This window comes from Sylvia atricapilla, chromosome 10, assembly GCF_009819655.1.
Source record: "Sylvia atricapilla isolate bSylAtr1 chromosome 10, bSylAtr1.pri, whole genome shotgun sequence".
Lineage (NCBI taxonomy): Eukaryota > Metazoa > Chordata > Aves > Passeriformes > Sylviidae > Sylvia > Sylvia atricapilla.
The window spans coordinates 4,485,425-4,509,131 of record NC_089149.1 but is presented as its reverse complement, the minus strand read 5'-3'; the positions used below and the strand labels follow the sequence as shown (position 1 = coordinate 4,509,131).

The 23,707-nt window shown below is 45.0% G+C and overlaps 1 protein-coding gene across 2 annotated transcripts in view; it reads left to right on the top strand.

Moving 5' to 3' along the window:
- Positions 1-23,707, top strand: part of PLD1 (phospholipase D1) — a 60,730-nt gene that overhangs the window by 17,865 nt on the left and 19,158 nt on the right. Inside the window, exons 4-19 of one of the 2 annotated variants that reach the window (XM_066325732.1) lie at positions 127-272; positions 1,115-1,223; positions 2,636-2,701; positions 8,276-8,334; positions 8,807-8,899; positions 11,326-11,478; positions 12,181-12,330; positions 13,104-13,187; positions 14,840-14,921; positions 16,905-17,015; positions 18,251-18,457; positions 19,452-19,668; positions 20,574-20,687; positions 22,704-22,832; positions 23,134-23,252; positions 23,439-23,552. In XM_066325732.1, coding sequence (XP_066181829.1) covers positions 127-272; positions 1,115-1,223; positions 2,636-2,701; positions 8,276-8,334; positions 8,807-8,899; positions 11,326-11,478; positions 12,181-12,330; positions 13,104-13,187; positions 14,840-14,921; positions 16,905-17,015; positions 18,251-18,457; positions 19,452-19,668; positions 20,574-20,687; positions 22,704-22,832; positions 23,134-23,252; positions 23,439-23,552 — 1,953 coding nt within the window. The remainder of the gene's footprint in view (positions 1-126; positions 273-1,114; positions 1,224-2,635; positions 2,702-8,275; positions 8,335-8,806; positions 8,900-11,325; positions 11,479-12,180; positions 12,331-13,103; positions 13,188-14,839; positions 14,922-16,904; positions 17,016-18,250; positions 18,458-19,451; positions 19,669-20,573; positions 20,688-22,703; positions 22,833-23,133; positions 23,253-23,438; positions 23,553-23,707) is intronic. The other variant, XM_066325733.1, reaches the window with a different exon arrangement.

The following is a 23,707-nucleotide window of genomic DNA, read 5'->3' as shown; positions in this document are numbered from 1 at the left end:
GAACGAGGAATCATGAGACACAATAATCCTTAAGTAAAGTTGAATAAAGGCTCTTCAGATGAGCAGCTGCTGGAAAATGGCTTATTTCAAAACTTGCATCTCATGTGGTGATGTCCTCCCCTGCAGGTACCAAGCCCCAATGTTTACACCATTGAGCTGACCCATGGAGAGTTCGTCTGGCATGTGAAAAGGAAGTTCAAGCACTTCCAAGAGTTTCACAGGGAGCTGCTGAGGTACAAAGCCTTTGTGCGCATCCCAATCCCCACCAGGAGGTGAGTGTGCATCCCTGTGGATTTTGGGAGATGGTGGATGGTGGGCTTTGGGAGATATGATCTTCTAACTTCTAATATCTTTTTGGCTTCTCTGGTCCCATTTATTTTGCTGTGAGGAGGAGAGGGCAGAAGAATTCAGTCTCCATGAATATTTAGCAGCTATAATAAAAATATTTAATCTATGTGTTTAGCAGCCATAATCTGAGTGATGCTAATATCTCTCTGCTGACGCAGAAAACATGTCTCATGGGTCATCAGCTTCTGAGATGGATTTGCCTTGAACTTGGTTAAGGGTTATGATAATGCTAATAGAAATTGCTGAAGCTTTGTGACTTCCTGACAGTGTGGGCAGGATGTGGGAAGTATGGGGGACCCCGGCCAGGCTGGCCTTGGTGCTTGGGATGGCTGGAAATAGAAGACGAAAGGGAAAAGAAGTGGGAGGAGAAGTGGTTTAAGTTAGTAAAAGTCTCCTGATACAGACAAACATTGGGATATGATAGGAAGGGTAAAATTACAAGGGCTTAGGAGCTGGAGGAACATAATGCTCTGAAAATAGGGTGTAGGCTCTCTTTACTTACAAGGGAAAATTGTGGCTGTCAAAAATCAAATTCTGATGTTTCTCTGTTAGATTTTTGTTTGTGAGCCAGTTGGAGCACAATGGCTTCTTAAATGAATCCACAGTCTTCTTTTCTGGGTTGTTTTTTTGGCTGCCCTGCCTGCATGTCAGTTTTTAAGATCTTAGATAGAAAAAATAAAGGCATTGCAGCAGAGGGGTTACATATTGAAGCATACAGACACTTGCAGCACTGAGACTTGATGCTGGGGTGTGTTTTTCCTTCCAGTCACACAGTGAGAAGACAATCCATCAAAAGGGGAGAGCAGAGGCAGATGCCGAGTCTGCCGCACACTGCGGAGAGCACGGTGCGGGAGGAGCACTTCTCCAGCAGGAGGGTAAGTGCCCACCTCACTCTGGGGGCCAGAGGGATGCTCTGAGGTGCAGAAAAGCCTGGCAGATTGCTTGCAAAGTCACACACTATCAAAACCCTTGTTTGTCATCATTACAGTATTTTGCTTGACAAAGGTTGGCCACGTTCTCGGCTGTGCGATGATGAAGATGCTGCTCCTGGGGTTCATGTGGCCAAAGGTTTCCTGTGCAGTTGAGGAACCACCGTGAGGCTGGGAGTGGTGGTTCCCCTCTTCCCACCTGCTCTGATTTAAAGATAGACAAGGCACTTCACAGAGTCAGTTTGTGTGATGGAGGCAGCCCCGTGGCCATCAAAATCTGAGAGATTTCAGTGCTGTCCCCCTCTGAAAGAGGAGATGACAGTCGGGCTATTGGTGCTGAAGTGGGTAATTTTTAGCCCAGGCACACGTGTTTTGTGTAACTTCATCAGATGTTAACAGATGGGCCCTTCCATGGAGAGGGTGGATGTCTTCCTACCTCTTCATTGCAGCTTTGCTGCTTGCAAGTTAAAAACCCCATGTTTGTTCAGGCTGTGCTTATCGTTCTCTTTCTGCCGCTCCCTGCCTCCCTCCCTGGGCTTTGTGCCACTGGAACTTCAAGACCCAGAGGATTAAAGGATTGTGTCTTGTGGCTGTGCCATGCAGAAACCCTGCTGTTCACAGCTTCTCTGATCTGTGGGAAGTTTGAGGAGAGAGATGTGGGTTTAAAAGAGGAAGAAAACTGGTTTATAGACGCTTTTTATTTTTTTAGCTTGTGTTTCTTTTCTGTTTGCTTTGTGTTCTGTAGGACTCTGCCCAATTTCCCATGCCCAAACAGTTTAATTTTTTTTTCCCTTTTACCATGAGGATGGTGAGAGATTACTTCTGCCTTAGTGGTTTCTTCTCTTCTCTCCTCCTGGCTGAGGAGGACAGGCCCAGCCACGGCTGTCTCTGTGTGCTTGGGGCAGGACAGCATGGTCCCTGTGTCCCTCACCCCATGAACCTTTTGTTTTGTTTAAACAGGCTCTCTCAGTTGCCTCTGAGCCTGTTCTCTCACAAAGCTGATTCCTGTGGGTCAGAAACAATGGGGACTGATTTGGTATTTAAAATACTTCTGAAACTTCAGCTCAGTCACAAAAGTTGACCTTGAAAGTCACCCTGTCACGGAACAGGTCTGCTGGTATAAGGTGTAAAACCACAGCGGTTGTAAACTACTGTTTACAACAAAAAACAACCTATGACCAAACTGTTTATGGTGCTGAGTTATGATATCCTGTGAGTACATAATAATGCTTTTATTTATCCACTCAAAGTAAAAAGTGGGTCTGATTTCTTGATTGCTTCCTAATGCGGTTGAATTACAGGAATTTTCAAGAAAAAAACCCCACATCCTATCTAAAGTTTCAACATTTTAATTGTAGAAACAGCTGGAGGACTACTTGACAAATATCCTGAAAATGCCAATGTACAGGAACTACCATGGAACAGTAAGTAGAAATTAGTTTGCTAATTGTCTAAAGAATATTCACTTTAAAAATGCTGAATTCGTTGGAAGAAGACATGCAGCTTCTGCAAGAAACAGTTTACAGCTGTTCTGTGAGCATTTTGGCTTAGCTGATTTCTCCAACACAGATGTAATATGATTAAAACCAAAGGAATGACTCAGAGGTTGCTGGTATAACACAGTGATAACCTCCTCAAACTAGTTCAGTCCAGACAGCTGGTTGTACATGTATGATGTAGTGAGATTCTGTTTAATTCTGCAGACTGTTTAAGATGAAATGTTAAGGTTTAAAATACTTTAAAAATTGGAATCCGAGCATATTTGTAATTGCTCCTTCAGTCTGGGCTTTGTGTGTGTTCTGGGTGCAGATTTATCTCTGGTTTCTATTCTGTGCAGTTTTCCTGGACATCAGTGATGTTGAGTTTGTGTTGTGGGATACCCAGAGAGGTGAATGAGTATTTTATCAGTTCCAAAGGGAGATGGTAGTTGGCTTGTTTCTCCAAGTCAATACTCTTTGAAATGAGCAGAGATGTCAAATTCAGTGTCAGGCCTATTTTAAGTAAAAATATTTCTTTTGAAATTTATCCTTGACTGTTTCTTCAGAAGTCCTCACCTGTCAGCTGCAGCTGTGACATCTCTTGGGGATGGTAATTTATTTCCCCTTTTTTTGGCTGCATAATGACTGTGTTACTTCATCTTTTGTATTACCAGCAAAATCTGATGCACGCACTGAGTAGCTGCCAAGTTTAGTGACATTTCTGAGCAGAGAGTGATAACTGGCAACACCTGGTTTTCAAACAAGCCAAAAATACAGACTGAACTTTGGGTTTCTGTAGCAGCCAGTTTGCTTCCACTTTTTGCTGTTGCTAGATATTCTCCTATTTTGCAGGATTTCCGTTGTGTGGAGATGTTGGTCAGCTCATAGCTGGATGCTGTGTATAAAAACTTGAAGACTGTGCGTGCCCTATTGCAGAGTTCAGTGCCCATTGGGGTTGGCCATTGTACTCTGGATGGCAAAAAATCTTCTGGCTGAGGCTGAGGAAGATGCATTCCTTAGAGTGCTTCTTTAAGGGACAGGCTGTGGAGCTTAATTCCAATGCAGTGAAGAGCTGTGTTAGTCTGCACGTGGAAAAGAGTCATCTTTTGTTCTAGAAGCAAGCTTGGGATAACTTGGCAATTTTGATCAGTAGCATATGCAGAGCGGGGGAGAGTTATTTTACAGTGTGGATCCATCTTGTCACTTAAGGCAGGCGTTGCCTTTTTCAAATATTTTGGAACATTTCTGCTCCTATGAGAACGTGAGCGATGCTTTGAGACGGGCGGCCCTGCCTTCCTGGGCAGCTGTGGGGTGCTCCTCTTGGGCTGAATCGCCCTTCTGTCCCCAGCCCCCGGAGCCAGATGTCCCTTGTGCACATAAATTCTCCATTTATTGTTGGCTTTCACTGGATTTGGCCACAGAGAAGTGTTCAGGGAGGACTTTGCTGCCCGTGGCGGTGGCACGGGTCCTGCAGGCGATGCTGGAAGAAAGCACAGGGAAGGAAGTGCTTCCTTTAAAACAACACCCAAACAACCCCCACCGTTCTAACACAAGACTAAAGTGGAGATTTCTGGCACTTTCCTTGGAACTGCATTTGTCCTCCTGAGAACAAAATGAGGGCTTTGCTCTTCCTGTGGTTGAGAAATCTTTTACCCGGATGCTGACAAATGCTGTAACTGTCTGATTCTTGGAGCACATTTGGACTCCTTTGTGTTACTCTTGTAAAATCCATGCACTGAGGACTTTTTTAAAATCAGGAACTTCGTTAAATCAGGCATGGAGTCGTAAAGGCAAGCTGAGTCCTGCCTGGAGTGTAACCCTTGGTCATTGTGAAGAGCTTGCTTGGGTCAGTAGCATCTCTGAGGAGATGTTTTTTACATCTGAGCTGCACAATTTAATGTATTTGCTTTTTTACTTCTTTCATTTTGCGTTTGTGGTCAATTCATTATTTGCTAGTGTGAGCAAACTGCTTTATACACTGTCTGGAGGATATGCCATGCACTGAGACTGTTCAATCTGCAAGTCAAGCTTGTGGTTTTGCAGACCTGAAGTCTCGGATTAAGGGTTAAGGATCAGGTCCACAGTGGCATTGTAGAGGTTGTACATTATCTAGCTTTCTATATTTACTAATTCTTTTAATTATTTGATTTATATGATTAAATCTCATGTCTTCTACTCCTTTCCAAAGCCTTTTTATAGTACTTTTGGGCTGAAGTGTTTTAAGACGATTACCGTTAAAATGAGAGTTGTGGGAATCTCAGTGTGTTAACTGTTCACACTTTTTTTCCCCTGAAAATTGGAAATTGGAGGAAAATAGCCTCAAAATGTTGAGGCTTAATTGGATTCTGTATAAAAATTCTATTAATTTGACTTCTGTATTGTTTTTGTGCAAGCTCTCATACTTAAAAGATGCCCCAGCAAAATGAAAAATAAGATTTGATTGGAATGTGTGTATGTGTGTAATGGTTTGCATGAACTTTAGAGAGAATAAAAACCTCATCTTAAGTGAAAGCAACACAATTAAGAACAGCTGTGAAGTGAGAGTGGCCACTGCTCTGATACAGCACTTGGATCTGCAGACCTTTGTGGAGGCCCCCAGCCAAACCATCAGTATTTCTATCTATTGCACTTGAAATGCAGCACAGCTGGCTTTTTTTTTTTTTAGTTTGTATTTTGTATTAGAATTTTTTTTGTAAAAAACTGTGCTAAACAATATCATTCTGAAGAGTGTGTAATGCTAGTGCCATGTTATTGCTAGTGACCAGTGCTAATCAGCTTTTGATGCATTTCTGAACCCACTAAATAAAGAACAAGAGTCAAAATGAAAAAATAGCGTAGAGAAGCTGAACCTTTTCTGAAATGCAGATGCTTTATGAAATTTTTACTTACATAAATCATGCATGCTCCACATTGCTGGCAGGACAGGATGGTTTGGACACCTTGCAGCTGGTTCTCCACCTTCCATAGCCTCTCCTCCTGCCGCCCATCATCTCCGTCTGCCTTTTTATTTTTAATTTTTTCATTTCATTGCCACAGCAATGTCACTGAAGCTGCATTCTCCAAGCCCATATCTCATACCAAAACCATCCTGCTGCAGGTTGCTCTGAAACCAGAGCAGGATGCCAGATCCCAGGGAGGCAGCTGGGCAGCGCAGGAATTCCGATGTGACGGAGATGAGAGCTCCTGCCTGCCTCTCCCAGCCTCTCTGTGAATGACGAGCACCTCAGATGAGGCACTGTGACAGTAAAAATAGCTAATTGCAACAATAAATCATTCCATCAGATGTTTTGCACTACGCTGGGGAATTTTCCTTCTAACTGCAGGAATTTATTTAAGGATTTTTTTTTTCTTACAAACCAACGCTCGATCAATTTGTCGGATGGGCTCCTGTCACTGCTGTTCCAGAGACTGCTTGGCTGAAGAGGAGATTGCTGTGCTGCCAGACAATATTTCTCTTTTATGTAGTGGTAGTTCTGTTTCTGCAAGTAATTTTTTCTCTTGGTTTTCCTTTTTGCTGCTTTGAGGACAATTATTTCTCTGCATGCAGTGCTCCTCAAATTCCTGCCAGCTTTCTGGTTCCAGCCAGCATTTTCAAAGGGTTTTGACATTATATGCTTTTTGTGTGTGTGTGCCCACTGGGAGAGAGATGTCTGGATTTCTGATTTGTCTGATAGGAAATGCCATGAAGAAGTTAAAATGGCATCCAGACAAAGAACTGGCCTAAGAATTTGCTTGGGACCTCTGATAAAGGCTTGTAGGCTACACTGGATTTTTTCAGGTGCTTCCCACCCTGCTCTGAGTGTCACTGCAGAAACAGCTGAAACATTGGTTTGTCACACCTGGTGCTTTTCCAGAACACTTAGGGAGAACAGAGAGAGCAAGATGGTTGGTAAAATAGCATGGAATGACTTATTCTAGCCACTTTCTCAAGACAGGCTGAAACCACCCTAAAATCAAAGCATCAAAATTACCTCAGCTGAGTAGAGGTTACTTTATGTCCTTGAGATACTCAGAGGAAAGCAGTAGTGTCTTTTGTTCTTCTCCAAAGTCTTGGCTGATATAGAAGTTTGGGAAAGTCCCATGAGCAGCTGAGCATGAGGAGATGGAAGGATCTTCAGTCCTACTGCTGTTTTCTGGGGAAAAAATGATGGTATTGGGAAGGGAGCGTGTGCTGACCTCATCATAATGGCAAGATAGAGTTTGACCGCAAATTTACTGATCCTTATGGTGTCTGAAAATCTTTTTGAGACTTAGGGCTCCACCCCTGTAATTCCTGTGCAAAACTGGATTTTGCTGATGAGGACCCTGAGGCTGGTTTGCCAAAGAGAGATGACAGTGGTCCTTTCCTTGAGAAGAAAAAGCCTTTCCTTGGAGTTGCTGTGGGTATGGGTGGGCATATCCTGAAGCTGATACTGAGGCTGCCTCCTGTCCCATCTGTGATCAGGAGCATGGGCTGAGGCCTGGACTGCAGCCCCAGCAGGGTTCATTGCCAAAATGTGGTGTTAGAGGTTCCCTCTGGCTTGCTTCCTGGCCAATGGGCCAGTGACACCTGCCCTCACCATGCCCTGAGCACCTTCCTGCACTTGGACAACTTGTTGTGACAATAAATTAGAAGTGTCTGGGTGCAGACAAGGTTCTGCTGTGCAAGGCAACTCCTTCGCAGGGCTGTGCCTGCCCCAGCCCTGTCCTGCACAGGACACCCTGGGAGAATGTTTCTCCCTGCTAAAGGGGCCCAGGGCTAATATCCAGCAGACTGCCAGGAATGTCCTGCTGTGCCAAGAAAAGCCTGCTTGGTCGAAATTGCCCAGTGTCCTATTTTTAGAGGTAAATGTAATCGTGTTGAGCTTTCTCACCAGCTCTGCTCACTGTTATGTTCCCTGCAGTCCCTGCTGAAGCAGGAGGAGCCATGAGGAGGCAGGGCATTGACTATGATCCTTGACTTTGGGGTTTGAACTTGCTCTCCTCCTGTCCCACTGTGCTTTTCCTGTGGATTTTCAGTTCCTAGAACCAGATGGGCAGTGATGTGTGTCAGCACTGACCTGCTGCAGTGGCCTTGGAGAGGACGCTTATGGGTTGTGGGGCTGAACCCTCTTGTGGCGTCTCCATGGGGTGGGGGGCTTAAAGGATGCTCTAAGCTCTGGGCATGTGTCATTTCCTTTCCAGTCTTTCTGTGAGTACCTCTGGAGGGAGGAGAGAATTCAGGCATGCAGCCACTCTGAACAGTGTCAAACTTGAGTCCTTGTTTCAGCCAAAGATCCAAGAGGGAGAATATGAGAGAGTCCGTGTGATACATTTGAGTTTAATTGTCCTGAAATATGTTCTCCCAAGTGCATCTACAATAAACCAACAGAAAACTCAACCAAAATACTTTCCTTGGTCTTCTTGAAGATGCTTAAATGATGGTGGTTAACATCTGCTCAGGATATTTTATAGGCCTTTATGGCAAGTCACTTCAATGAAGCAAAAAAATTTGTGGATTTCAGGATTGTAAAGGTGGGGCAATCTCTTTTTCTTTCCCAGATGGAGTTTGTTGGAGTAAGCCAGCTGTCATTCATCCATGACCTGGGACCGAAGGGCATGTGAGTTGTGAGCTGTCTCTTTGTAAATTATGATTCACTAAGAGCATGGCTTTATACATAAATACTGTTAAAATGAATAGCTTTCCTTTCTCAGCACTAGCTGACTGGGGAATATTTTGCCACCTAGATATGAAAAATTATTACTGTTTAGACAGAAATGTTACAGTTTGGAGAAGTGTTTCTGAGAGTGCACTGCTTTGAGAGAGAGCTCTAATGGGGTTTCCACCCTTCCCTCTCTCTTGAGCCACTTAATTTTCTGCTTCCTGTGCTATAAGCTGAGATCCTGCACTTTTAAAACTCCATTCTTTTCTTCTGGAGAGGCTTATTTTTGCCCTTCATCCAGCCCTCAGAGCACAGCACAGAGGCTGCTTGGGCACAGTTGGAGGTGACAGGAGCCAGCTGTAGGCACAAGGGCTGGGGTTTCAGCAAGCAGCCCCTCCAAATCCCCCCTGACCCTGTTCTGTCCTTGCAGAGAAGGGTTCATCATGAAGCGCTCCGGGGGCCACCGCATTCCTGGCCTGAACTGCTGTGGCCAAGGGAGGATGTGCTACCGCTGGTCCAAAAGGTACTGCTGGGGTGGCAGAGGTGGGGGTGCCACGTGCTCCCTGGGCACACAAAAATCCCCATTTCTCTTTTTCTCCCCTCCAAAAATATCTGTGGGAGAGAATCTTGCCTTTTTTTTTTTACAAAAGCCACGAATTTTCAGGTTGGGCTATTCCCTGCCTCACCCTTCTGTGTGGTGGGTTTTGGATTTTTTTCTCCTTTGGAGTTCACAGAAGGGACATGTTACTCCAGAGAAAATCTGGGAATTCCTAGAGCTGAGAAAACTGGCAGTGACCTCCCAGACTGAGCCCAGTTTTCCCTGCTGTGGGAGCACAGGTGGCTCTGTGACTTTGGGAGAGAAGGTGGCTGGTGACCTGCCCCAGGCAGATTTCAGCCTGGCTTTCTGAGCTTCCCTTCCTCAATTTACAAAATGAAAATCAATTAATTGAAACACACTTTGGACTGCTTCAGGGCAGGGGCAAATAAGACGTGACCTGCAGCGCTAAGTAGCTGTTTGGTGCAATTAACCTTGGCATTAAATACCTTGCCTCTTGCTTATTGCTGCAGGTATTGAATCCCAATGTTTTCTCCTGTTCCCATGCCCCTTCCTGCTGCAGACAGACATAATTTGCTGTTCCCTTTACCTTCTGTATTAGATCTTGGTGTTGCCTGGGATTGCAGCTCAGGAAGACATGTGCTGTGAGGGAGTACCTGTGTTACCAGCCAGCCTCCAAAAAATTCAGGGTGTATCTCCTGGAGCATGCCCTTGCCAGGCAAATCTTTCCATTTCAAAATTCAAATAGCCCATATTTGCCTTACAGCAACGATTTCTTAGTTAATGGAGCTTCCCCAGGCATTTTGCGCCTTTGGATTTTAGAATCACCCATGGGCTGTTATTAGTTTTATCTTTAATAGTTCTGTTTCCCAACAAAACCTTTCTGCATTCTTAAAAGGTGCTATTTCTGCACAGTTTTTCGAACATTTCTTAAGTTAGGTTTACAGAAGATCTCTATAATGAGGGCACAAGGAGATAAAGATGTGACCTTCCTTCAGGTCAAATCATTAAATCATCACCAATTCTTTTTTCATTTTTTATGGAAAAAAAACACCTTTTTCTCTTGATACTCCTCAGGTAACCCTTTCTTGTGTTGTCCAGAGCACAAGCCGTAGTGGGGGCAGTAGCACATCCAGCTCTGATGGGTCTCCATTTTTCTTTAAGGCCTAGAAAGGGTAGAAGAAGTGTTTGAGTGATATTGTGTACAGAATATCACAAGTGAGACACTGAATTCCCATCTTGGCCCACTGGGACTGATAGTTTATGCATCAACAAATAAGCAAATAACAGTAATATTTCCCAGAGAGGGTTATTTAAAGGAAGGATTTTAGGACACGGGGGAGGATAGTGGGGTGAAGCTGTGAAATGGGAACAGGGAGGACTCCTCAGGCATGTAGAGCTGCCTGGGAAAAACAGAAGGGAGATTACTTGGAAATATACCCTGTGGGATGTTTAAGAGTGAAATTATGGGCCAAACAGGGGAGGTATTTTGGCACCAAATTAGAGGTGATACCAAGTAACTCTTTCAGGACCCTGAAAGCAAGAAAAAAAAAAAATACGGGAAGTAGATGAGGAGCTGAGGCTGTTACTAAAGATACAAGAATGAACAGATTTTTGCAGTGTTTTGTGCTGCTTTGTGTGTTTCTGTGTGTACAGAAGAATGAAGTGAAGGTCTGGTGATGGAGACCTGTGTGGGACAGAGGGGGCTGGTTACCCCAGCTACGCTGCAGGGGGAGAAAAAATTAGAAATGCCATTCACAGTAAAAAATGTGTTTTTTTCCCTGAGTTGCCTTCAGGCTACAGTATTTATGTAAAACCTGCTGGTCATCCCTCCTCATGTGTTTCTAACAGGGTGCCTGTTGCTTGGCAATAAAAGCTTTCCAAAATGCCTTGTTCATATATTTTGATAGGAGTGAAAGTGATCCTAGCATCAGAATTAATGTTAGAAATGTCAAATAACTCCCATATAGCACACAAGCTGAATAATAATCAGGGATGGAGGAACCCTTGTGCACCTTGCCTCATGCTCGGAGGTTTATGACCAGGGAGGTTCTCATGGATTTTGTTAAAAAAAGAAAGCTCTATTTTTAAAGACTTCTGTCTTTAAAAAGAAGTTACTAACAAAAAGGATTTACTTACATAACTCTATAAGTCCCTTATTGAATTAAAACTCATTTCCCAAGTTCATAAAACAAACACTTTTTGCTCAAGAAAACCACCCCCTGGTCTAGTTCCTGAGAATATTTTTTGCCATGTAGTAAATTTCCCTGATAAATGATTTGCATGTGTTCTGAAAAAGCACTTTCCCATTTTATTATCTCTTTTCATGACTCATGTTCTGAGGCCTGGCATGGGTGTGAAATCCAGGTGACGTGGTTGCTGTGTCTGTGCAGGTGGCTGGTGGTGAAGGACTCGTTCCTGATGTACATGAAGCCTGATTCAGGGGCCATTTCCTTTGTCCTGCTGGTTGATAAGGAATTCAACATCAAGATAGGCCGGAAAGAAACAGAAACTAAATACGGGTTGCAGATCGACAATCTCTGCAGGTGAGAAAACAACTTTGTTTATCCCCTTTTAGTTTGCTTTTGCTTTTTTAAGGAGGAATCGATGCTGCTCTGCAGGAGGGTTTAACAAGCCTGGGTGGCTGCTGTTGGTGTGCTCAGACCTACTGGGGATTTGCCCCTAATGCTGATTATTTCCCGTGTCCTAATGAGGTGTTTGGAGCCTCTGTTTGTCCATCCCTGTGGTTATTGCTGGGGCCTGGGGGCACGGTGCATGCTGAGTTGCACAGTCTGCTTGGCACCAATTGCTTAGGCAATGTTTTAAGCACTCTTTTCTCTTTGTGCTGCAAGCAGGGATGTTTTCTTCTCCATCCCAATGGAGTATTACTCAAAAGACGTGCTAATGGGGAATAAAGAGATATTTAATGTTTTTATGTTAGCTCACAGTATAAATTCACCTCTTAAAAATACAGCATTAGCTGGCTCCAGCTCCCAAGTTAAGCCGGTGCTAATAATTTAAACATGGGTGGATTTTTTACACTTGGCAGTGCAATACTGTTAGTCACTCAGAGCAGCTCTCAGTGCTGTGCATTCTTTTGCAAACAAAACAGCGACGTCCTTATTTTTTGTATAAATAAAATATGACTGGTACAGATGCATTTACCAACGCGGACAGGCAGCGAGGAGCAGCCCAATTAAATGGAAATGGCTTCAGCCTCCTGCCCTGTGTGTCGTGTGTCCTTACAGGTCGCTGATCCTGAAGTGTAACAGCTACAGACATGCCCAGTGGTGGAGGCAGGGCATAGACGAGTTCATCCGGAAACACGGCAAGGACTTTCTGACGGAGCATCGCTTCGGCTCCTACGCTGCCGTGCAGGAGAACACCCTGGCCAAGTGGTGAGCACCTGTTACCTGTTATCAGCACCCCAGCTCTGGTGGACAGGGCTGGTCGCCTTTGGGAGGTGATAATTAAAGAAGTTGTCAAAAAAAAAAGAAAAAATTAGGCTTTCTTCACCAGGGACAGAGTAGCCATGCTGGTGGCAGGAGCTCTGCGTCACAGCTCGTTGTGTTTTGCATCATCAAGTTCTGTTTAAATTCAAATGTGTTGGGTATTTGTCATTGTAAGGATAAAGAGAAGAAAAGGGAATCAATAAATGCAGGTCTGGGTATAGTTGGAGGGTGGCTGGGCTTGATGTACACAGCAGCCCCTGAGAAATCTTTCTGTCCCCAGTGTAACCTGACTGCACTAATCCATTCCCAGAAGTGCCTCAAAACTAGCTGGAAGCAGACCAGTGCTTTCCCTGCAATGTCTGCCTTGCAACAACCTCTGCCTGAGTACTTTCTGTAAATCAAAGGAAACACCATTCCATCATCCTTTCCTGAGAGGCAAACCTGGCTTGTATGTCAATCAGAACCCAGGAATATTGTGTGAAGTTGGCGGAAGTGCCAAGAGGCACTTAATATTCCCTTATTGTGCTGTTTCCATCAAGCTAATGATAGCAGCATTGAATTCTCCCTGCGTATTGTCCTGATTCTGGAAATCAGGTTTGTGTTTGCTTTCAAGAAGAGAATGTAAATGTCATTAGCACAGAACCCCATCGCTCTTCAGTTGTGCACTTTGCTTAATGAAGGGCAGGAGGCATATTTCTGCACTCTGTTTGCTTTTGCAGGTATGTCAATGCCAAGTGGTACTTTGAAGACGTCGCGAATGCCATGGAAGCTGCAAAGGAAGAAATTTTCATCACAGATTGGTGGTTCGTACTGACACGTTTGGGTGTTGCCCAGCTGTCTCTCGGGGGACGCTCCCGACAATGCGGCACTGTTCGGAGCCCTACAGTATGGCAGCTAGCCCTGCAGCCAGATGGTTTGGCAGCACACCCAAACCTCTCCTTGTGTTGTATTCAAAGGCCTTTTCAGGAGGGCTGGCAGCAAAAGCACACGCTTCACATCAACAGCTTGGTTGTCTCCCTCCACGGAAATGCCTGAAACTGCACGGAGGCACCACCTGAACTGCAAATGCGATGGCTCGAGGGGTTCCTCAGGAGTGTAAATAGCTGCAGATCTGAGGGGCATGGGTGGTTTTGGGTGTATCAAGGAACAGGGATGCTCAACAGTGCTCCTGCCATGGGATCTTCCTTTCAGCTTCTCCTCACAGCCTTGGGAAGCCTCACGCCAGCAGTGAGAGCATCTTGTGTGTCTTTTGGTCTGCTCTTAAATGGGCCAGATAAGGGAGGAGGGAAGTTTTGTCGCCTTTTCTGGGCTGTGTGTCTGCCAAAAGGCCTGGCTCTGCCCACTTGTTACCTAGTTTAGGTGTTTATGCAGTGCTCTGGTTCCTGTTTGTGGCAGGAAAAGGGTGCTCTCACAGACTGGGCAGAGTCTCTTGGCTGAGTGCTGGTTGTGGCTGCCCTTGTCTTGCCTTAATCTGTCTGGGCCAGCCTGGACCATGGGCATGGGAGGCTTCCAAGACATGGCTCAGATTTCCTGTTCTCCTTAGGCATGTCTCTGGGCTTCTCTTGCTCTGTCTATGAAATTAACCTCTAACTGCTTATTTGCTGCTTCTGGGAACTGGGAGAATTAGTTTCTAGGAGGAAATAATGAGAAAACTACATACCATGTAGCATTTGTTGGGGTAAATCTGTTTCCTGCCATGACCACAGTTAAGCCCCTATGCGATATCAGGTGCCATTTCAAGAGCATCCCATTTCAGACCCATTGTCTCTTACTTAGTGTTTTATTCAGACAATTGTTAAAGTATCATGGAATTCTAAAACTTATCTAAAACTTTGATGTATAAGGTAAAAATACAATGTAGCAATATGCTTTATCCAAGCCCAAGTTGCCATGCTTGGTACAAAAGTAAAGGAATGAAATTCTGTCACCTTGCTGTGCAGGAGTTAGATGGGACTGCTTAACTATTTCTTGTAATCCTTAAAGCAATAAAATGTCCTGTTGAGAGATCATATTGCTTTGTCTTTAGGCAACAAGGAAAATTCAGCACTAATCTGTTCCCTTCAGATAGCTCAGGTGCCAGGAGAACTGAAATCCCACTCTTACTTATTTTTATATCTGCATATTTCTTTCAGATCTACCTCAGGGTTTTCTTTTGTTGCATCTTTCTTTCACAGATAGAGTCCAAATTTCCCTATTTATACATCACTGTTCAACCTGGTCTTGTGGGTTGTTGAATATGAAGATGAATGTGCTGGACATGTCCTCTGCCCTCTGTAATGCTCAGTTATTAAAGAGCAAAGAGCAGGATATTGGAGAATGCATCACTCTGGGACATGAGCTTTCACATCCACTTTATTTAAACCTCAATTCCTTTGCTTCCCAAGTTGGTTATTTAGGCCAGTGCTTTGTTGCAGGCTACATGTGCTGTGTGTTTTATATACCTTTATTTTCTCAGGCTGAGCCCGGAAATCTTCATGAAGCGACCGGTGGTGGAGGGGAATCGCTGGCGGCTGGACTGCATCCTCAAGAGGAAAGCAGTAAGTGAGCTCCAGCTGCACCCTTCACCCTACACCCACGCAGCAGGGTCATACTGGGGCTGGAGCACTTCCACCATTCATTTGGGTAGAGATGGGAGTTAAAACCTCACATCAGATGTGACTTTTGAACACATGTTTTGATTTGTTCCTCTCATTTGCTTTTGGAAGAACGCAGAGGCAGAAGGGTAGATCCTCTGATTGCCCCAGGTTTGGGTCAGTTCAGCCTTGCTTTACAACTGCCCTAGTTCCTGGTAGGGTCAATGACCTGCTGCTGTCCATGCTCTCCATGTGATTTATGTAATTTAGAGGTACAGGGAAGGCTGAGCACTTTGTGAGTGTGGCTGTGCCCCAGCTGTTCACACACCCTGTGATAACACCGGTGCTAAAAAGAGCTTGCCCATATCAGCAGTGGGTCACAAGGTTTATTATTCCTGTGGCTGGGAAACTTCGTGGACTTTTGCTGTGGTGGAAGGGCAGAAGTTCATGGGTACAGACTTTAAACTAAAGGAGGGCAGGTTTAGATTAGATATTAAGACGAAATTCTTCCCTGTGAAGGGTGGTGAGGCCCTGGCACAGGCTGCCTGCGAAATTGTAGCTACCCCATCCCTGGAATTGCTCAAGGCCAGGTTGGATGGTACTGTGAGCAACCTGGGATAGTGGAAGGTGTCCCTGCTCATGGCTGGGGGTGGAACAAGATGGTCTTAAAGTTCCCTTCTAACCCAAACCATTCTGTGACATGCTGAAATACTCTTTGACTCTTTCCCCTTTCAAGCCAGTTGTCTCACAGTCCTCACCATTCCACATACCTAGATAAAAAAATGAGAGCTTTGTGTCTGACTTGTTGATTTGGAATTACTCTTATTTTCTGGCAAAAATAAACTGGCCACAAGGCATCACTCACTCAAAGGAGGAATTTGGCTTCTTTTTATCATATTGGCTTGGATTTTTTATGGCCATAAAAAACACTGTGATAAGGTGAGTGTGGTCAGTCCCTGGAAATGCTTGCTCTGTCACTTGTAGCGTTTCTTTGACTCTGCCTCAACTGGGCAGTCAGCACGCTGATGTGGGGTAGGGGTGAGGCTGTCCTTTCTGTGTCTGCAGTGTTGCCTTGGACTCCCCTGGGTGCAGTGGAGAGCAGAATATCATCCACAATTTGGAGATTACCTTAGCTCTTGCTAGCAGCTTTATAGGTATAAGAATTCAAAAGGCTGTGGAAAGTTTAGGTTCCAAGTTTAGGCTGGCAAACTCTAGTGCAAGTTTTTAATCCATGCTGATTTATGGGAAGTAGAGGTGTCCCAGTGTGTGACCAGTATTTGCCAAGGTTTGGGAGGCACTTGGCACATTTGAAAGTGCTTTAACAAGAGTTCTTGGAAACCGTGCTGTAGATACAATGCTGGTCACAAAAAGCTCCATGTTTTTAGCCCTGCTCAGTGTGTTCCAGTAGCTTGTTTAGCTCTACCAGCAGAAAGAACCTCTTTGCTGGTGCTGAGTTGATGATGTCCCCTTCAGGAGGGGGATGTCTGTGTGACCTCAGTGGTCATGTCATCCTGCAGGGGCATTTAACTGTGGGCAACCCTCAGGGCAACACGAAGCAGCAGAACACTGAAGTTCAGTGGATGAACATGATTGGAGTGACTCATGCTTGCAAAATCTTACCTCAAAGGGTGTGTAAAAGGAGCTGCTGTAGGAATAACCTGTGGATGGGCCTTGGTATAGCTCAGACAAAAACAACAGAACTCACACAAATTCAGGTATTGAGCCTTTCTCAGAAAGCTGGAGAGCTTTCCCAAGCAGGCAGGTCCTACCAGGCTGTGGGGCCACACGGAGGATCTGGAAGAGCATAATCAAGAACAAGTAAACTCACTCAGCATTTCCATCAGCAGACAGGACACATTTACTGCCTCTTAGCTTTTCCTCCCTTTGGAACCAGACTGTATCCATTGATGTGCCTGCATCCCATGTGTTCTTTTTTATTTCTGACAGCAACAAGGAGTGAGAATATTTGTTATGCTGTACAAAGAGGTGGAGCTTGCCCTGGGGATCAACAGTGAATACAGCAAGCGGACGCTCATGCACCTCCATCCAAACATCAAGGTAATTGCACAGGGCTGTGTGGAGGGTGTTTGCATTCAGTTGTTCTTGATGGCTGATGCTGAGCTCGGTGTATTTGGGTGGGAACTGCAAGTTCAGGAGTGTTTCCCACCATTGCAGTGAAAGTCATCTGAGAAGACACACCCATATAGTGCCTGCCACATCTGGCAACTTCATTTCTTTAGGTTCTAATGGAACATAAAATTGCTTAGTTTAGATTTGCCAAAGCAACTATTCACCTTAATTCACAAGAAGTGTATTTCGTGTGACAAGTTAATGGGGTTACATCCAATGGAAAATTACAGTTTGAGAGTGTTGTCTCATTTCAGCATTTCTGCTCAAAAGTGAATGATGAGAGTCAACACTGGGTGTTAATGTTCCCACCACTGAAGAGCAGCATTGCACTGTCCTGTGCTGTTACACTGCTGTCCTGGCACCAAGCAGAAAATGAGTTGTGGCAGACAAACCAGTAAAGGCTAGATCTAGTCTCTTAGAGACACATACACCTTAACAAGCAGTAAAAAACTTGTTATGCTAGAATAATTGATTTATTTTCACTTGATCAGTTGTCACAGCGAAGGGAAGCATCTGTTCATGTTCATCTTTGCAGCAAAACTGGACAATACACACAAGCTGTGTCACAGGTTTTGGGAGCAGCCAGGTGAAACTCAGTAGCTTTTTCTCCAGGAAGCTGGTCTAGTGGCTCTAACATCATAAATAAAACTCTGAGCTTAGATACAGAAATTAGGGTTCCATACACACTTGTCAAAAAGAAATTCCTAAACAAATGCCACACAACTTGATTTTAAGTGGGGGGGAAAAAACCACCCAACTTCTCATTTCACTTGTGTGGTGGCAACAACCAAAGAAGTGACTCAGATCGCCAATATGTTGTTTTCTTTCAGAGCAGGCTCTGTGTTTGAAAGCTCAGCTATTACAGCTCTACTGAAGCAATTTATTTGACTATGGCCCTCTTATGAAGCTGTTGTAAGGGTGACCTATCCCAACATCAGTAATCATTGCTGCTTGGGATTCCTGCATCCTGGGGAAACACCTGCCTGCCATATGGCTGACAGCACCTATGGGGAAATTGAGTAGTTTCAGTAATTAAGCTGTGGATGCATCCAGTAACAACTCCAGCATTTCCCCATCACCCCAAACTACCCGAAAAGGCTGAACTGCCTGGAAGGATTTAAACTTGACAGCGATGCTGAGCTCGAGTGCTGGTTTCCTCACAGGTGATGAGGCACCCAGACCACGTGTCCTCCTCGGTGTATTTGTGGGCCCACCACGAGAAGCTGGTGATCGTGGACCAGTCTGTGGCGTTCGTGGGTGGCATTGACCTGGCCTACGGGCGCTGGGACGACGACGAGCACCGCCTGACTGACGTGGGCAGCGTCAAACGTGCTGCTGCCACCAAGTCCGTGTCCACAGCCAACCTGGCAGTAAGTGGGCTGGGGCCAGCTGGTGGCCACCATCAGCCACAGCCAGTCTGGGGCAGGTGGTGAATGAGCTGTGTCCTCTTCTGATCATAGGGTTTGGGGTTTGGAGCTTTAATGACAAATAAGTGATGGGAGGAAGGATGTAAGCCCCTTTAGGGCTAGGTGCTGAGAAGCCCTCACCTAGGGCACAGAGATCAGAGGGCTGGGTTTCTGCTGGAGCTTGGAACAGCAGCCACAATTTGAAGTCTGTGTTCTTAAAATTATAGAATCTTAGAATGGTTTGGGTTGGATGGAACCCTAAAGGTGATGTTGTTCCTACCTCCATCATGGGCAGTGACACCTTCCACTAGATCGGGTAGCTCCATGCCCTGTCCAGTCTGGCCTTGAACACTTCCAGGGAAATAGTTGGCTTCCGATTGTGATGGCATGAATTGTAACATCTGTATTGTCTTACCCTCCACATCAGATGGAAAAGGGAATAGAAGTTTAAAACTCCTCTCAGTTGCCCCATCTCTGAGTCAGGAAAGGGTGTAATCTGATAATGGGGCATCCCTGTGGCAACTTCTTTGGGCAACCTCTCTTTTCTTAACAAAACTTAGAAATGCAGAGTAAGCACTTGCAGAGTGCTCTGAAAAGTTTGTTGTTTGTGCCCTCAGGAGCTGCCTTGTTTACTGAGCTTTCTCTGCCAACCTAGGTCTGTATGCACCCACATGTCTCTAAAAATTTGAGAGGTCTAGGTTGATGAGAATTTCAACGGGAGTGACAATCCAGAGTAAATTTATTGATCCAAATGCTGCTATTATTACTAGGCTTTCCTGATGACTGCCTCCTCAGTACAGGCTCCCCCAGAAAGCTTGCCTAATTCCCACCGAAGTGTGTCTGTCACAGAGCAAAATTTGGCTCATGATTGTTTCTGAGCACTGATCTGCATGAGAATCTGTAGTTAAAGGGGTGCCTATTCACACCTGACCTGCAGCCATGTCTTGTGTCTTTGAAGTCTGCAGCAGAGTCGGCTGAACGTGTCTCACTGCAGCCTCAAGCTCTGGCCCCAGACAGCCACTTGTTCGAGAGAAATGCTGATGATGCCCCAGACACATCAAAAATGAAAGGAGTAGGAAAACCCAAAAAGTTTTCAAGGTTCAGCATTTACAAGCACCTGCACAAGCACGGCATGCACCATGCTGACAGCGTCAGCAGCATCGACAGTGAGTCAAGTAAGTGATGTTCAGCTAAATAATGTATATAAAGGATGTGTGAAGGTGGGTGTGGGTGGGTGTATGTGCACATTCACATGATTTCTAGGGCAGTGTGTTCTTTGTATGGAAGGGAAGTTGACAACTTACTAACTATCAGAATAATAGCTGTGTTTAGTCAACATGTAAATTTGTGTCACTGCAAAATAGAGAAGAAAGGTTTTGTGTGGATTTTTTTATTATTTAGCTAATTAGCAATTTTCATGAGCTGTCAGATGATGTGATACACTGTATGTGATTCTTAATGTTTTTATTGTTGGAAGGTGTTTGTTCCTGCAAGAGAGAATTGAACCTTTCATTTTTCTACTTGGATTTATTATAACGAGCAAATGATTTCTGAATGGGATTATCCCCTCTATAAACTAGTGTTAAAAGCTAGGTTTTAAATAAGTTCACTTAAATGGAAATATTCCAAATTTACCCACTTACTAGAAAGGAAAGTCTGTTTGACAGTTGAATATTTAAATGCAGCTTTTAATTCCCAACATTAAAGATAACTTCAGAGCTAAAATTACAAGGATCAGCTTGGCAATTGTTCCAGAATGAAATCCTTCCTGAAAGGCCTCAGCTCCTGAAGATGGGGGAACTTACTGGAATTTCCATCCCTCCCTGCAGATCTTTCTCTTGCCTCTGGCTCCTTATGGGGGTCTTGGTTGTAGTCAGCTTTGTACTTCATTACATCTGTTCGGGTTAAAACCAGCTGGGTCCTGAATTTGGTCCTTTTCCTGGCAGTCACTTTGGTTTCAGCAAACTGATGTCTGGTTTGAGTTTCTGTCTGCCAGGTGTCTTCAGACAGGAGCAGGCACCAGGGTGGCAGAAGTGGACGTGTGTTTTTGCCATGAATAGAGCATCTTGACTTTCTGCAGGTTACTCTAGCCCCACTAGGAGCCAGCCGAATATAATCCAGAGTTTAAGGCCCCATCTGAAAATGTTCCATCACCACAGTGAATCCAAACAGGGGCTCACTGAGCCTCGGGAGGGTAAGTGGAGGAAGGCAGTGCTGTGGACCCCTTCAGGCTTTAGCTGCTGATGTGTTTGCGTTATAACTTTGGTGAGAGTGAGGTTGGGTGCCAGGATCGGCCTTCACTGCTTGTTGTTCTCCCAGCATCCTTATCCCTCATCTGTAGGCATCCTGGCAGAAGAGCCTTCTCCAGAAACTACAAATACTGCACCATAAATAAATAAGAATTACGAACTCCAAAGCAGCAACAAACAAACCAAAATCAAACAAATGAGCAAACAAAAAATTTGCAATAATGACAGCAGGGAACAGTTGCAAAAATAGTTCTGATTCTGGTATGTGATGATTTCAGCAGCTCTCATACTGTAAAGGAAAGAGCTGTTACTGGAACTGGGAAGTTCTGTATTGGATATTTTTAAAGTAAGCCTGATGCAGGAAGACATGCAAACAGAGAGAGGAAGCAGCAGAGTGGCTGCTGCAAGTCCTATGTTTGGACAAAGACTTGGGTCCCCACTTTTGCTTCTGATTAAAACCAAGGAAAGCATACTCAGTTGAGACAGGATTTGGGTGGTTGTGAGCCTGAGATGTTCCCATCTCTGGACTGGTGTTGGAAGGGCCTGTCCCAGTGTGGTACCTTTCCAAGATGCCTTTGGGCTCAGGAACAGAGTGAGGAGCAGTTCTTCAGCACCATCCTCTTGCAAACATCCTCCTCCAAGGCATTAGTTGCCAATTACAAAATATTGGTTACAAAGCAGTGGCAACAAAGCATTTCCATGTCTTTGTGGAGACAATGTGCAGTGTCCCCTGTGGCCATTCATGCTCACTCATGAGTCACTGTGCAGTCATCGGAGCGTGGCGCTCGGAGCGTGTGTTGGCCTGTGTCCCACACATTCATTCCCATTCCCACCCGGGTTTGTCGAGTCACTGATTCCCCAGCTCCACCTGGACTCTCACTGGAAGCTCAAACTTCCTGAGGCAGCTGTGGTGCAAACCTGCTGCATGGCATTTCTGGCATGGCTTGGCTCAGCTCAGCTCGGCGGGGTCACAGCGGCGCTGGCAGAGCTTGCTTTGTGTCCCCTGGTCTTGTGCTGCTGCCAGTGTGTGTTTTGTTGATTGTTGAAAGTTGGTTTTTCTGTGTTCTAGGGGGTTTTATGGTTACCTGGTGGTGTGGTTGGGTTAGGAGGAGGTTTCTGCTCGTGGCATTGCTGTGTAATTAGTGCATTAGTATTTGGTGTCGCAGATGAAGGCTGCTCTCAGGGTCAGGAAATAACAACAGTTAACTGTTTATGGTCTAGACCAACGTTTTTGGGTTTTTTAAGAGCCCAGAAAAAGAATTCATTGCACCAAAATATGTGCTCTGGAAAAGAGATCCTATTAGGAGGGAATATCCCTGCATACAGTATTTTAGACCATTTCTAATCAACACGAATTTGGAATTCAGGATCCATTTGTTCAACATGTGAAATTATATCAAAATGACACTGCTATTTGGAAAAAGCAAAATAATACAAAGAAATCCCACAATACTTCATGGGGGAACATAAACATCTCATTCTAGATAATAAATACTACTTCTATTAGAGGAGACACACCCTGCTAGAGAGGCAAAATAATCAACTCTCTAGCAGAGAAGATGGAATTAGTTCACTATTAATGTAAAATATATGAAGTAGATGATATACATGATGTGGACTCCCATACGGGAATATTTAGGTGTTATTGAACTGGGGAAAGGCAAATGGTTAGAGGGTGATGTAGTCCAAGATAAAATTCAGCATCTGCTTTTCATTTCCATAACAGACTCCTATATATAACCTCTTCTGATTGTATTAAAAAATACTGAAATAGGGAAGAAAAAATACTAACATCTATCCCTTGAAAGTAACAGGACGACTAGGGAGAAAGCAGCTTCAGCTGCTTGGGACTGGCAGGTCCCACCAAAGCTGTTCCATCCATGGCTGTGAGTCTCTCACTGCTGTGTGCAATGGATGGCCATGACTTTGGAGCATGTTTTTGTTCTGTTTGCCTGGGACAGATAAAGGATCCATCCGTAGCCTGAAGACGGGTGTTGGAGAACTGCTCGGGGAGACCAGGTTCTGGCATGGAAAGGACTATTGCAACTTTGTCTTTAAAGACTGGGTGCAACTCGACAAGCCTTTTGCTGGTGAGTGGGAGTCTTTGCATTCCTGCAGACTTTCTTCTGCACCCTTTGGGTCTCAGATCATGTTTTTCATGCCTCCAAGCCAGAGGTAACAAGGCTGGTTTGGTTTGGTTGCTAGGAAAAACCAGCAAAATTCCCTCTGAGGGGTTTTAGGGCCAATTATGCTGTTGCAGTCCATGTCATCTGCCTTGGGGGTACTTGGTGCCATGTCCCAGAAACCTCAGTGTGAGGAGGGGGACTCTGTGCTTTTTCACATTCATGTCCTTTGTCTGAGGAAGTTCCACTGTGCTCCCCTGTCCCTCAGACTTCATTGACAGATACACCATGCCGAGGATGCCCTGGCACGACATCTCCTCCGTGGTGCACGGCAGAGCCGCGCGCGACGTCGCCCGGCACTTCATCCAGCGCTGGAACTTCACCAAGGTGGGTGTGGGTGTCACTGCTGGGGGCCAGGAGATAAGCACAGCCTTGCCTCATCCCCCTGCCCCCTGTAGGCATCTGTTTTATTTCCTTGAGTTGTTCTGATAACGTTGCAAGGATTTTTTCTTTATCTGTTGCAAGCATTTTTTCAAGCAGTTTTTCTTTATCTGTTTTTTCCCTCTTGTGCAGATTATGAAACCCAAATACCGGTCCCTGTCCTACCCATTCCTGTTGCCAAAATCTCAGCAAACTGCTAACGAGTTGAAGTATCAGGTGCCCGAGGCTGTTCCTGCCACAGTCCAGGTGAGTGTTGATGGTCTCCTGCTCACATACTCCTCGGCTTGTTTTGAACCCTCACAGGAAGTTTGACTGCCTGACAGACCCTCTGCAGGACTTGAATTCTAAAATGCAAAACTCTTACCTAATTCAACTCACAGACTAGGTGATCAGATCCTCAA